The sequence below is a fragment of the Podarcis liolepis genome (assembly GCF_965112155.1).
Source record: "Podarcis liolepis genome assembly, chromosome: 14".
Lineage (NCBI taxonomy): Eukaryota > Metazoa > Chordata > Lepidosauria > Squamata > Lacertidae > Podarcis > Podarcis liolepis.
Window position 1 is genome coordinate 49,269,420 of NC_139569.1, and position 15,283 is coordinate 49,284,702.

General features: G+C 42.9%; 1 protein-coding gene across 50 annotated transcripts in view; it reads left to right on the forward strand.

The window, feature by feature from the left end:
- The window catches only part of HERC1 (HECT and RLD domain containing E3 ubiquitin protein ligase family member 1), a 109,078-nt gene that overhangs the window by 80,307 nt on the left and 13,488 nt on the right, over nucleotides 1-15,283 (forward strand). For all 50 annotated transcript variants that reach the window (XM_083475394.1, XM_083475436.1, XM_083475438.1 and 47 more), the window contains 14 exons: nucleotides 269-396; nucleotides 3,052-3,179; nucleotides 4,242-4,442; nucleotides 5,194-5,324; nucleotides 6,180-6,379; nucleotides 7,134-7,248; nucleotides 7,661-7,807; nucleotides 8,031-8,132; nucleotides 9,181-9,354; nucleotides 10,277-10,570; nucleotides 11,531-11,596; nucleotides 13,103-13,228; nucleotides 13,769-13,907; nucleotides 14,524-14,705. In XM_083475394.1, coding sequence (XP_083331520.1) covers nucleotides 269-396; nucleotides 3,052-3,179; nucleotides 4,242-4,442; nucleotides 5,194-5,324; nucleotides 6,180-6,379; nucleotides 7,134-7,248; nucleotides 7,661-7,807; nucleotides 8,031-8,132; nucleotides 9,181-9,354; nucleotides 10,277-10,570; nucleotides 11,531-11,596; nucleotides 13,103-13,228; nucleotides 13,769-13,907; nucleotides 14,524-14,705 — 2,133 coding nt within the window. The remainder of the gene's footprint in view (nucleotides 1-268; nucleotides 397-3,051; nucleotides 3,180-4,241; nucleotides 4,443-5,193; nucleotides 5,325-6,179; nucleotides 6,380-7,133; nucleotides 7,249-7,660; nucleotides 7,808-8,030; nucleotides 8,133-9,180; nucleotides 9,355-10,276; nucleotides 10,571-11,530; nucleotides 11,597-13,102; nucleotides 13,229-13,768; nucleotides 13,908-14,523; nucleotides 14,706-15,283) is intronic.

Below are 15,283 nucleotides of genomic sequence, written 5' to 3' on the forward strand. Positions count from 1 at the left end.
CTCCAAGAGGTGCTTGTTAAACTACTGTCTAGTGCATTAAGCATGGGACTTGTTCTCATGGCACAGCTGTAGATTGGTACAGCGGAGCTCCCATCGGCCCCAGCATCATATGGCCATTGCTGGCTGGGGGCTAATGGGAGTTATAGTCTGAAACATCTGGAGGCTGACAAAGGCTGCATTAGAGAATTGCATGTTACTTGTATTTTGAAGTACAAATGTTTAAATGCTTGCCTTGTAACTTCGCAATTATTATTGTTGTTTGCTGTAGGTAATGACGTGTGTGTGGTGCAACAAAAAAGGGCTATTAGCAACAAGTGGCAATGATGGAACAATTCGGGTGTGGAATGTTACGAAGAAGCAGTACTCACTGCAACAAACATGTGTGTTCAACAAATTGTAAGTGATCCTTTGAGAAGTTAGATTCAGTCAGCTTAATGTGCCAGCTTTGTAGGTAAAATATTAGCTAGGAGAGTTATCAAGGGCCTACTCAAATGCATGTTTTGTAAGTTCAATTTTCTACATGCTTAATGCAACTTCATTTCCTCTATCCCATTTTATTAAACTATATTAATACAGTGGTACCCCGCAAGACGAATGCCTCGCTCAACGAAAAACGCGCAAGACGAAAGGGTTTTCTGATTTTTAGCCGCTTCGCAAGACAAATTTTCCTATGGGCCTTTCTCGCAAAACGAATTTTTTTTTTTGAGTTTTTCCCCACAGGCTCCCTCTAAACTTCAGCGGAGCGGGGCGGGCTGGGAGGGAATCCCTTGGCCCCCCGCCGGACTTCCCGAAGCTCTTTTGAAGTCCGGCGGGGGTCCAAGGGATTCCTTCCCAGCCGCCCGCCTTTAAAAGCACTCCGGGGAAAGCAGCAAAGCGCGCTGCTTTCCCCGAGCGCTTCTAAAGGCGGGCGGCGGTGAGGGAATCCCTTGGACCCCAGCCGGACTTCAAAAGAGCTGCGGGAAGTCCGGCTGGGGTCCAAGGGATTCCCTCCCAGCCGCCCGCGTTTAAAAGCACTCTGGGCAAAGCAGCGAAGCGCGCTGCTTTCCCCGAGCGCTTTTAAATGCGGGTGGCTGGGAGGGAATCCCTTGGACCCCAGCCGGACTTCAAAAGAGCTGCAGGACAGGCTGTCCCCGGACCTGGTCTGAAGGCAGTCTCCATAGGAACGCATTAATTGATTTTCAATGCATTCCTACGGGAAACCATGCTTCGCAAGACAAAAAACTCGCAAGACGACAAAACTCGTGGAACGAATTAATTTCGTCTTGCAAGGCACCACTGTACTATTGCTTGCTAAACATGTGTTATTTTAATGTCAGCCATTTTGCTTTGATTTCATTGTAACCATGACAAACAGCCTTGTTCAGATGCATTCAAGTCTGCTTGCTGATTCCCAAAGGCATGGGATATTCCTTGCAACCAGCTTCTCCCCTGCACTTACAGAAATGTATTTACAAAGTCCTTGGTCCAGGATACTTTAAGGACTGCTCATATCTCTGCCTGATCACTCATAGCTTGGATGCACAGCTCATATCCACAAGGGACATCGTAACCAATATTGTGGGCCCAGCTCAGTAAAGCTCCCTCCCAGCTGAGTTCAGATAGGACTCCTCCCTGTTGAACTTAACAGTGCCTTCTGAAGATATTTTTTTTAAAAAAATATTTTATTTATTTTATTTTAGGGATAGCCCTAACTGATTTTATTTTTATTGTATTTTTAAGCCATACTGTACACTGCCTAGAGACTAAGGTGTTAAGTCGTGCACAGAACCATTGCATTGTAGTGTTGGAAGGGACACTGGTGGTCATCTAGTCCAGCCCCCTGCAATGCAGGAGTCATACATAAGAGGTGGCCATCCAACCTCTGCTTAAAAACCTTCAAAGGAGAGTCCACTACTTCTCATGGGAGTCTGTCCCACTGTTGAACAGTTCTTACTGTCAAAAAGTTCGTACTAATTAAAGCATTGACATCCCATTTTTATTCTTTTTAGCTATGCTAAGAATTGGATGTGGGTGCTGCAGGATGTATGGTGATCAATGTGTAACAGCTTAGAAAAGTACTCATATCTTGCATCATGTCCAAGTGTTGCAAAGGAGCCTCAGTGAAGCTGTGTTTCTTGGGAAAGCTGCTGCTAGCTACAGGAAACAGTGTAATAGTCACAGTGACAGTGCATGAGGGTCCCTATGCAAGAGTGATTGCAAAACAGGGAAACTGGCTTGGCTTTATCACAGACTGAAGCTCCTGGAGCCTTAATAACAGGATGCAAGCTTAGAACAGTATTTATATCTCAGTTTGGGAAGTGATGGCCGTACTTGCCTTAGGATTTATTGAATACCCTACCCCTTGGAGCTCTCCGGGCCCCAAGCTGTTATTTGGCTCGGCTCAATGTCCCACCCTTGCATCGTGGTGTTCTCTCTCTGGTGCCGAATATATCGGTCTTTATGCCTCTGCCCTTTTACGTTTGTACATATTTTATGGGCTAATAGCCGTAAATAAAATTAAATTAAGTGTAAGTGTAAGTGAATACCCTACCATGCCATAAAATAGCCCATAGGCAGGTGATAGGGCATTCCCACCAGTCCCAACCAGGGCTTTTTTCAGCTGGAGCCCACTGGAACTCAGTTCTGGCAACTTCCAGGTGGGCTGCATTGCCATTCTAAGAGAACAAGGGAGGCATTCATGGTGAGTTCCAGCACCTCTTTTTCTAGAAAAATAGTCCCAAGCAACATAACCAGTGGTCAGGTATGATGGGAGCTGCAGCCTGACAAAATATGTACAAGTTTATTGTCCCTAAACCATAAGTTTATTATCCCTGCTGTAGCTTTTACAATAGATGGGTTTAAGTTTTGCAAGAATAATAGTGTCTGGAGTGGAGCTTCATTTATACCCTTTCCAAATTATTTTGCGGTTAAGGTATGATCAAAGCTGGACCAATGATTGAGAGCAACTTAATTGTATGGCTTACATAGAGCTATCTGTTTGAGAAACTGACTTGTTTCAAATATGCTTTACCTTCTACGTTCCTCTAACTGAAAGCTAAAATTATATTTCAGGGAAGGGGACGAAGAGGAGAACTTGGGGTCACCTAGTGATCCTAGCTTATCACTCGCCTGTTGGAGTGTCAGTGGCAAGTACCTGGCTGGAGCTCTGGAGAAGATGGTGAACATATGGCAAGTTAATGGTATGAGCCACATGCAATTGAATGTCGCATACCTGTCATCAGAAGGAGCCAGCCTCATTGTGGTGGGGTAGAATGTAACTTGATTATAGAACTGGCCTGATACATTTTTCTGCCAGAGTGGAACAGCAAATGGAATAAAACAAAAGTGCATATTACCCAAAGCTGAACAAGTTATTATGGTGCCTGAGGGCTGAAATCCATAAGCGCCTCTTCCTTGGGAATAGAAATACAATCATAAATATAAAAGCCACCACCTCCTTCTGTCTAATGGTAGGGCTGGTCCTGCTTGATCACATAGTGGCAAGAGTAGTTTGTCTTTAAAAGCAAAGTAATAATCCTGTGTACTTTGTGGGTCAATAATACCAGGTGTGTAGTACCACTTGCTTTCTGATTAATTTAGGTACCTAGCGCATGATTAATAGGTATCATTCATTTAAAAATCCAAATAATTTTAAACTCCCCCAGCATCCATGGGCCACTTTACACTTTGCACTTTTGAATGTTTAGACATCTAAGATTTTGAAGTCATAGAATCATAGAATCATAGAGTTGGAAGAGACCACAAGGGCCATCGAGTCCAACCCCCTGCCAAGCAGTCTTATAAAAAAACCTGGGATTGGCAGCAGCTGCTTCTTAAGCAACAGTGGTTTTTAAAATTAACCTTTGCTTGGAACAGCAGCTGAGAGAAAGAGGATAAATAACTGAAGATGGGTTCACAGTTGGGTTGAAACATGCTAGAACTTCTGCTGGGCTCGTCGGGAGGGGGGGGGACCTTCAAGACACCTGCAGGGGGAAGCTTTTGGGATTCCTAGCCACAAACATCCTCAACCAGCAGCAAACCAAAGTCTGTCCTCCTGCTGTGTAAAAGAGCCTTTGAATGGGCTATCTGATAGCTTGTACAATCACAGGTTAAAATTGCCAGAGTGCTTTGGCAGTGCCTGGCTGGGGAGAATGCTACAGAAGTGACAGTGCTGCTCTTGGATGTGTTTTCATCTTTTGGGATTATGGAAATAAGTGGGTATTAAAATATAGAGAAAAATTAGGCGCACGTTACTTTCTTAGGAGGAAAAGGACTCTTGGATGTTCAGCCACATTGGGTGTCTGCTCTAGCATGGCCAGAAGAAGGACCAGCTGCAACATGGACAGGAGAAGCTCCAGAATCACTCCTTGTAGGTCGTATGGATGGATCTCTTGGACTTATTGAAGTTTTAGATGTTTCTGCCATGCACAGAGTTGAATTGGAACACTGCTACAGAAAGGATGGTAAGTAGCTGCTGCTGATATGTTATAAAGTGGTTATTTTTTTTAAAATGTTGCTTTTTGAAGCTTAGAATGCTTTGGAAGTCTTGTCTTGAGAGTTAATCGCAAGCTTCAGTTAACCTTCAGTTAAAACCATAATCTTAAGTGCAGATGCCAGCCATGGTTATGCCAGCTAGTGTTTTGGAATAATCTGATGTATGGTTAACTCTGGTTTGCTTTGGTGCCCTTTTCAAGGTTAATGCTGGGAAGGATGAGTTGCTTACGATAGGTGAAAGAGATAGAGCACATGTCCTCAAGGCCAGTTGCTGTTCTGAAAATCATGACTTGCAGGGAGCCAGCCTGAACTTGATCTCTGTTTCTCACTCATGTCATTCATGAAGGCCACGCCTGATGGATTTATGTTCTTTAATGCCCTATGGTGTGCAATATGCTCAGCTCTGAACATTTATGACTACCTATTAAAGAAAAATGTGGACATTTGTTTCCATATCTGTGAAAAAAAACTGATGTGCTTAGTAAGTCTTAGTCCTTGATTTCGGAAATTTCTAGGCACTTAGTCTTCAAGTAAATTGTGTAGGACAATTGGAAGTGATAGGTATTTTTAGAGGAGTTTCCTTTCCTGCGCATGCACACTCACTCACTTCCCCCTACGCTTTATTCAGCTTTGCTCTTGTTTTCTCCAGTACAAAGAAGTTTAATTAAAATTCTGCAAATTATAACTTGCTTATCCATTTTTTCCTATTTGTTTCCTTAGTGTCTGTTACTTGCCTTGCATGGTTTAGTGAAGACAAACCTTTTGCAATAGGCTATATGGACGGAAAGTTGCTGATAGGCACGAAAGAGCCACTCGAGAAAGGAGGAATTGTTTTAGTGGATGCACACAAGGTAAAGCCAGGCATTATCATCACCCTGCTTCCCCCAGAAAAATTCTTGAGAATTAAAATAAACTTTAAGTTTATGTGCACAAGTCTGAGACAACTCTTTCAAAAGGACCAGCTTGTACTCTTAAGGGAAATCATTTCTCACTCTGAAATTGCATTGCATTCTAATTGTTGTTAGGTTCTTAAAATTACTTTATGACTTAGTCACACAGATATAAAGTTGTGTCTTCCTCTGTCATTAAGGTCACCAGTTAAAGTAGTGGTCCTTCGCATTATTTGTCATTTAATTTTTGATGACTTTTTAAATTATCTTTGTGAAGCACCCCTAAGTACAACTGCTAGCGGCTAGAGAGCAGGGAAAGAAGAGGGAATCATCTTAGGAGCCAAGATGCCATTTCTCTATTTGTGGGCCCTTGCAGAGTTTTCACAGGGGAGGCGGCAAATTCACCAGTCTGGAGTCACGGTGTTTGCCTGTCATATACCTTCGTCCTGGACCTAGAGAAGCATTTCCAATTGCTCTTGCTTCTTAGAAGTTAGCTTCTCCATCTATCTATTTAAACAGGGGAGTTATTTTTTCAAATGGGTTTATTTAGTTAGCACTTGTGCCGTGTAAAGATGCTGTATTTCAAAAAGTAAAAATCAGGACACCGCAAAAGTTGTTGAACTTTTTTAAGACAAACCCCAAAGTATATGAAAAAAGTGATTTCTCGTAATTGCCAAAGATCTAGGACAAGGCTCCGCCTTCTGGAAATTCCCCCCAGACGTCACTTCCTTTCAAATCCTTGTATTGTCTGGGAAATCCCAGATGTTTGGCAGCTCTACTACAGTGTATTTCCTTCTTGCTCCTCCAATTCTTCAGGACACCATTGTCAGCATGAAATGGGATCCAACTGGCAAGATGCTCATGACTTGTGCCAAGGAAGAGTCTGTCAAGCTCTGGGGATACATGGGGAGCTGCTGGCGACAGCTGTACTTGCTTCCTCACCAGGCTGTTGTGAATACCATAGCCTGGTGCAGCCTTCTAGGGAAAGGCCCCAAACCACAGCTCCTGCTGGCTACGTAAGTTGACCTTTTGCTTTTAATTCTTTGGTTCATCTTTGTACTGGCTGGTAATCCTTTTCAGTAGTTCAGGCTTATTTTATCCATAAACAAAAACAGGCCTGCTTTTTGATGGATTTCTAGGACATTTCCCCCTGCATTTACTTGTTTTAAAAATAGTTATTATTTAAGTCCAAATGGATGAACTCTGTATTGCCTTTGTTTTGTTTTGTTTTGTTTTGTTTTTAAATTCCAAATAGAGTCCCTTCCAACCCTATGATTCTATATTAAGATTCCTTCATTGCAAGGGGTTGGACTAGATGACCATTGGGATCCCTTCACTCTATAGTTCTATGATTCTGTGATTCTAAATGGTTCTGCATTCTTTCTGTTAAATATAAAAGTACAAAATGGCGCCATAGTTCCAGAATTTTGGACACAGGGTTCACAGTTTTACCATCTTCTCCCAGTACGTGTGTCATGTTTCTGTAGTAGAACCCATCCTTTGGATGTACCTTCCCCCCCCATCCTCAAAGCAGGCACCAGATGAAAGGAGAGACAGGCTTCATCTCTATGTTCCCCTCTGCTGTGGACTCCTGTCTTCTGCCAGCTTTGTAATTTAGGGAAAGTTCTGAGAAGGCAGTTTGCAAGATTTCCGGAGACTGAAAAGCAAAACCTTTAGTGCAAACATGATTATATTGTTAACCAACTTGCCCTACTTTGTTGACTGATAAATTGTGGCCCTTCAATATTGCTTTTCTTAATTTTTATTTAGAGGATGCCAGAATGGTTTGCTTTGTGTTTGGACTGTTCCTCAAGACGAGCTGGTCTTACTGCAATCCAGTCTGCGTTGTTCAGAAGGATGGTGGGATGAGGAAGCCAATGGCAAGGTAAAGAGAACCATAGGTAGCAAGAGGAATCTAGATCCTTCCCTTCCTTGTTAGAAGGAGTGTGGTCCAGAAAGCAACAATATCTGATTTAGGAAGGCATCTGTCTTGGGGTGACAGAGGCAAAATAGACCTAGATTGTGCTGATGATTGGGAGTGAACAAACAGTTCACTCTTATTTGTCTGTAATATTTAAAAATACTTGCTCAGCATGTTCTCAGTATTTATTCCTAGCAAAGTATCCATAAATACACCCACTGTATCTATCTAATTTATGTTTGTTGAAGAAACTGCTGTGTTTCCTTATATTTTTGGGTGGGGAGCGATGGAGCTGCAGAAGGTAAGTGCAGAGTAGTAAAATGTTTGATGTATTTTTAATACAAAATATGCCCTAATGATGATATTTAATTTCTAGGATGCATACAGGAAAGTAGCTGAAACGAAGTGCATCTATCAGCTGAAAGGGCATATCACACCTGTTCGGACAGTGGCCTTCAGTTCTGATGGACTAACCTTGGTATCAGGTGGACTTGGTGGGCTTGTGAACATTTGGTCTTTACGGGTAAGCAAACACTATTTAAGGAAATGTAAAGCTTGTTTTCATTCATTGTAGTCATGTTGTTGCTCTTTTAGGGTTCCTGCATAGGCACACAAGTTTGCACTTACCCTAAAGATTAGGAAATATTTAAAAGTTATTTTACTGATGACCTGAATGTAGCCACGAGAGAACAATTAGCTGGGCTTAAGTAATCAGCTTTTGTGGGTTTATCCTGTCTTTCCTTTAGGATGGATCTGTTTTACAGAGTGTTGTGATAGGTTCTGGAGCCATTCAGACAACCGTATGGATCCCTGAGGTTGGAGTAGCTGCTTGTTCTAGTAGATCAAAGGTATTTTTCATTTTGTTTGAATGGAATTCTGAATGCCCATCTTCTCTCCTCTGTGGGCTTGGGCTAGCCCTAGTTTTTAATCCCTGCCTTGACTGTGTGTGATCAGTCCTGTGGGTGACCAGGTGTGCCACCTTAGTGACAGCTGTGAACTTGAATCAAGCAATGAACTAAACTTGTATCTCAGCCAGTATCTCATAACAGTTTGTACAGGAATTACTGGCAGTGTATAGTAATGGACAGCTGATTTCAGGCTTGCTACATGGAATAGTTAGTCTAAATTTGCACGTAATGAAGAATCTGGCTGTAGTGCTGATGCTCCTTCTCCTCCTCCAAAACACCTGCAGAGACTTGCTTTTGTCTTGCCTGACAAATAATGAAATTTGTAATTTCTGACCACTGGTGGAACAATTGGAAATAGTAACATAGTAATTAATGTTTTCCATATTGTTAACATAGTCTATATTATTGGCAAGCACTAGAGGGGGAATCTGTGTTACTTAAATGCAACAAGAAGTCTTGTGGTACCTTAAAAACTTATCAAGTTGCATTTCTACGCTCATTTACTTGGGAATAAGCCGCATTGAACTCCATGGGACTCACTTCTGAATCGAGTTGTATAGGATTGTGCTGCAAGGCTGCAATCCTAAACATACTTACTAGGGAGTGTAAGCTCCATTGAACGCAGTGGACCTTACTTCTGAGAAAACATGCTGAGGACTCTGCTGTTTCAAACTAAGAGTTTGTGCATCTGGCAAAATGGACTGTTGCCAATGAAACCTCTGCTACAGAATAAATGTTTTGTCTGTAAGGTAGATACCCCAAGACTCTTTGTTGTTTACCCTCAGAGTATTAAAAATAACAGATACATTAAAGAAGGGAGAAAAGGGAGGGGAATGCTTGCAATTAGCAACATAAAATCAGTGATGAAATACAAATCATTATAGTAAACAAAACCAGATTTATATCAAGCTCCTATCTGTTTGTAAAAGCTAAGCAAGCTGTTTTTCTCCTTTCTTTCCTGAATTGGACATATTTGAATTTTGTTCAGGATGTGTTGGTGGTGAATTGCACATCAGAATGGATCTCTTCCAACCATATCCTTGCAACCTGTAGGACTGCTTTGAAACAACAGGGGATTCTTGGGTTAAACATGGCTCCCTGCATGAGGGCTTTCCTAGAGCGTCTGCCCATAATGCTTCAGGAACAGTATGCTTATGAAAAGGTAAGAGGAGGACTTGAATAAGGTGACATGTTAGTAATTCAAGAAAGCTGCAAAGTGCTGTTTAACTGTGCATAGTGCTTAACAAAACATTTTTAACACAAGATGTGAGCAGAAATGCTTATCTTACCTTGCATGAAATAATATGTCCCACAAATTCTGGTTCTCCAGTATTTGTTTAAGAAATGAAAAGAGAGCCTTGAAATTAATATTCTCTGGCATTGTTGGGATATGGGCAAAGTATTTGACCAATTTTATGTTGCTTTTTGGCAGAATAACTTCCTTTGTATAACCGTTTTGATTTCGTAAGAGTTTCATTAAGCTGATGGAAGTTAGATTGTGTGTACTGATGTAGGTTGATTGTATCACTCCGTAAGATGTCATCTTATGACCATTTGAATCTAAGAAGATGTTTGGAAAGAATTGAGGGAACATGGAGAGTGAGGGAACTTCATTATTGGTGTGATATTAGTTGTGGCGTGTGTGTCCCCCCCCCCCCAAGAAGGCCTGATAATTCATTGAACTGAGCCTGTGTTCATTGTTGGACTCAGAAATGAGAACACAAAGATGTACTTAAAACTGGTTAAATGACCCCAACAACCTTCACACAGTCACCTTTCAAATGAATATGTTGGTTGCATACAATGTAGTCCTAAGTTAAAGTCATAGAGCAATATAGCTGGCAAAATGTTCTCTGGCAAAACATTGTTGTGCTAGAGAAGGCATAAGCAGGTTGCTGGTGACTTTGTTGCACAATGGATTGTACCATCTGTTGTGCTGTGAGTTTTTGCTAGTGGACAGTAGCTCCTAAAAGTCGGTGGTGGTGGTGGTGGCAGCAGGAGAAAACCAATGAGTGAGTACCAGTTGGATTAGATTGACTAACCCACTCCAGGACTTTGTAAATGTTGGCTTTCCTCTTTTATAGCCCCATGTAGTTTGTGGAGACCAGCTTGTTCATAGTCCATATATGCAATGCTTAGCTTCGCTGGCTGTGGGGCTTCACCTGGATCAGCTCCTGTGCAGCCCACCAGTCCCACCTCATCACCAGACCTGCCTCCCCGATCCTCTGACCTGGAACCCAACGGAGTGGGCCTGGTTGGAGTGCTTCTCGACGACAATTAAAGCTGCCGAGGCGCTGGCCAAAGGAGCCACTTTTCCAGAGTCTTTTACGGTCCCTGATCTGGAGCCTGTACCAGAGGATGAACTAGTCCTTCTTATGGTAAGATATGCAGGTTGGTGGTGTGACAAAACTTACAAATATCAGTGGAGCACTTGTCAGGGTTGGGCAGAGAGAGTTAGTACTGTTTCAGTGGCACCAAAACAGTAGCACACCTGCCTCCCCACTTATCCTTAGAATAAATTTTCAGGGCAATATCACCCAAAACAACCCCAGCTTTGTGCCTAATAATAATAATAATAAATAAATAAATATTTTAATTATCCAAGTGCCTGACATATTGAGATGCTTTTAAGAGCCCTTTATGACAGGTCAGTATTATTATTTCTCTGTTGATGATAAGGATGTTTGAGGAATTTGATTATTGGGAATTTGTATATGAACTGTCAGGATCTGAAGGAAGGATGGGATCCTGCTGCTAATATTATTCATTCACTCACTCACTCACTCGCTCATTCTTCCTTTTCAGACACTCCTCTTTCTCCATTCCAGAAAACAAGTTATATAGCAGTGCTTCTCAAACAATTGAAGTGGAATCCACTGTAAACTTGCATAAACATTTTGGGATCCACTTGTAAGCTAATCCCACATTTACAAACCCAAAATTGACTGGTTGATTGGCTTGCACCACAGCCAAGTCTAGCAGCTCTCTCAATGGCTACCTCAGCTAGCCCACCCATGTTCAATGTAAAATGGTGTGTGTGTGTGTGAGAGAGAGAGAGAGAGAGAGAGAGGCTGGCTCAGCGAGTAGCATCCTTGACTGGAAGTTCAAAAGTATTTGTCCATGCCCTGATGCTTCCAGTTCTTGCGAAGAAAGAAGCTCATCATTGTGCAGCCCACCCAGGAATACGTTGGGGCCTACCACAGTTTGAGAAGCACCATTTGGTAGGCTTTTGAAACATAAAGAAATTACTCCTCTGACAGAGAGAGAAGAACTGCCCTGGAAGGATGGAGAACAGCTTATGCATTTAGCCTCAATATAATTCATTTCATGTTTTGTAGGATAACTGCAAATGGATCAATGGGATGGATGAGCAGATTATGTCCTGGGCAACATCACGGCCTGAGGTTAGTATAGTGAATGGTGTGTTTAAGCAGCCCAATGTGGTGATCCCTTTCTCTGATAGGCATCCATTTGAGAGTTTATGTCCTGTACTTTTCAAGATGGGAACATGTGACCAGGTCATCTGAATGCAGTCTCCCTCTCTTGGCATCTCCTTTAGTTCAGTCCCTGCCTTCGCCCAAATCAAGTGTTACTCCTCTCCTCTCTTCATTTGTGCTCAGGTTGCTTTCCGCCTTTTTCCACTTTAGCTTCCATGTCCACCTCCCTCCCCCTGTTGTATTTCTGTCTCTCTCAAAAATAAATAGTTTGTTCCTCCGCCCCCTCCCCAGCATAAGTGAAATGGCTCTGACTGGCAGCCAGTCTAGTAAGCTTGTATGCCAAAAAAGCACAGTACGTCAATGTCATTAATCAAAAGGCTTCCAAACAGCCTTCAGGTGCCGGAGCAGCTTTCTCTAAGTGTTCTCTCCATGTCAAATCAAGCAGCTCCAGTTCAGTGTTTCTTATCAGAAGCAGATAAGGCTGCCCCTACCACACCCTACCATTGTTGGGAGTGGGGTGCCATTTTGATCGATCCTAACATATGGCAAGGAACAATCCCACCAAGCAAAATAGACTCTTGCTGGAGCATGTTTTCCTGCCAGGCTATGAAAAGATGACGCCTCCATTGTCTTTGACAGAAAACAAAAACAAACTTCGAACCGCCCAGCAAACGATACTGATATTGAATGATAGGGAAGCTTCTGAAAACCCTTTCTCAGATCAGCCCTTGGCAGTCCTAAGTTGGCTTGCCCTGGGTCTTGATCAGTATAAACTCACATCACCATGTTTTATTGATACTGCTGTTTTTACTAAGGACTCTTTTGCTAATGTGGAAATCTTATTATGCTCTAAGCTTGGCCACAGACTTAACTGAAGGAAGAAGCAAGACAAGGAAACCATTCAAATCACCTCGTCACATGTCCCTACCTTGGGTGAATCACATCCACATGTCAACCAATAAAGGTCATTGTCAGGGAACTGCCATTGGCTCAGGGGCGAAAGGGCAAAGGGCGGATGGATTACACAGAGCCCCCAAAGATCGTGGGAAGCAGCACTTCCTCAGCAGAGGAAGGAAGCCACGGCTCTAGTGGGGAGGAGATGCATGGCTCAGAGGATGCAAGGCACCTTGCCTGAGCAAAGCGGGGAGGAGGGAGGTCCCCCTTTACCCAAGCCTTCCTTGCGCAGTAGGCTTGCGCGCAGAGAGGGGAGGTGTAGACTGGGGGTCAGGAGACTACTCTGCTGGGGAAGATTTAAGGACCGCCCACTCTCAGATTCTGCCAGTGAATGAGCAAGACATGGAATAGAGGCGCTCTGCATCATAAAGGTTTTTAGCACCAATAATAAAGCTTTAGAACAGACCAGTGAGGCATCTTGCCTGATTGCTCTCGAGCAACCACCCAATACCCTTAACAGTCATTCACAATAAGTAACCAGTAATCCATTTTGAAAATCTCTCTTACGTTGATCCTCAGGACTGGCACCTTGGTGGAAAATGTGACGTGTACCTGTGGGGAGCCGGGAGGCATGGGCAGCTAGCTGAGGCTGGACGCAATGTCATGGTGCCTGTGTCAGCACCATCATTCTCACAAGCTCAACAGGTAAACCAGAAGCCTTTCCTTACCACTTTTTGAGGGAGAGTGGGAGGAGGCATTATGTCTGCCTGTGCAGCAGTTGCCTCGCTTTCCATAAATGGCTGGAGTGGCTGTTGGAGCATATTTGACACAACAGCAGGAAAGTTCTGCAAAGCAAAATAACCTCAAAGCATACAAGCCACCTTTTTCATAAACAAGGAAGCTCCATAGACTAGGCTGTGCTGATGCCGAAGTCTGTAAGAGCCAATAAAAAGTTACTTGGGTGCACAATTCAGGTTTCTGAGAGTAGGCTTTAGTGCTGCCCTGTTCCCTCACAAGTTTACAAAGTGTGGTTATTATATCCTGCAACAGCAGCGGGGGGTTGGACTAGATGTGCTCTGAGGTCCTTTCCAAATATGATTTTAACCCTGCTTATGGTCAATGTGTGAATTAGGAACAGATCAGCTTACTGTCTTTGTGCTTGTGCCTGTTTAGTGGTGGATGGGATCTTTTTTGTTTTGTTTTGTTTTTTAATTATGTATTTTCCATTTTCCTTAATTGCATTAGGTCATTTGTGGCCAGAACTGTACATTTGTGATTCAAGCTAATGGAACAGTCTTGGCTTGTGGAGAAGGAAGTTATGGTCGGCTGGGACAAGGGAACTCAGATGATCTTCACGTCCTCACTGTTATTTCAGCATTGCAAGGTGAGTAGGAAAAAATATATCCACTGAATGTGGGACATAACCCATTATTCACTAATTTGATGAGACTGAGATGGTTTCACTTTTCATTGGGACACCAGCATTTCATTTTGGGAGCTTAATAGGCAACAATATGTCCTGGCATGATTTATAGGTTTATTTTAACAAAAATCTTTGAGCACTTTTTGTCAGTTTCACAAATTTGACAAATCAGTTTTGTTTTGCTTGTTGTTGGGATTCCTTATAAAGCCTAATTGCTGATATTTCTATAATCTCTTCCCAGAGCAACAGATCAAGTAAAATTATGTATAATGCTGAAATAATAATAATCACTTTCTTAGGTGCTCAAAGCATTTTTCATGCACCTTTGCAACATTAGGTGGTAGTCCCCTAATGTTACACAATAGGGAAAATGGGCTGGGGGGGGACGCAAATAGGCTCACAGGCCTAGCTGGGGCTGATAGGAGTTGCAGTCATTTGGCTGATAGGAGATTCGGTGCAAAACATCAGAAGGGCACCAGGTTGCTGAATGCTGCTGTGCCTTATTTGGTCATTTGGCTCAACTAGCTACTTATGCTTTGGGATAATTCTGACACTTTTTTTCCTTCTTGTGCTGTAGGTTTTGTTGTGACCCAGCTGGTGACATCTTGCGGATCTGATGGGCATTCCATGGCTTTGACAGAGAGTGGTGAAGTCTTCAGCTGGGGGGATGGAGATTATGGCAAACTGGGCCACGGAAACAGTGACCGGCAGCGCCGACCCAGACAAATAGAGGCTTTGCAAGGAGAAGAAGTGGTGCAGGTTTGAGGCAACAGTTATTTCTCCTTAGTTTTAAAGTAGATTAGATGTCGCATCGACTCAAGTGCTCTTTTAGGCATTAATGGAGTCTTTAATCTGAATTCAGGCCCATTGGGTAATGAGTCAAGTTTTCCTTTTACCTGGTTGGGATAGAACCAGGTGTGTTATCCCTGCCACAGGCTGACAACTGAAAGCTGCACTCCACTTCTCAATCTTCTCTCAGCAATTCTTTCCTTCTGTGTCCCCTTACTGTTCTCATGTTGGTGGCAGCCAATAAGTGGGCTGGGACAGAGAAATGCACCGTGTGATTATGTCAGAACCTGGTAATCGTGCCTAAACATCAAGCATACATCAAGCCTGCTACATTGTAGTAAGGCAGAATATCTGCATGCAGAACCGGAGCCCACACTTGCTGAGAGTGGAAACCACTTTGTTCCAATATGTTCATAAGCCACCTTATGCAGGTCCCATGCCAATGAGCTACTGCCTCTCACACCCCCAAAAAACTATAGCAGATGGGCCAAAAGTTAAAATGCAGTCCTGGAATTGAGAAATGTATCCATAAGATACATTCTCCAAAG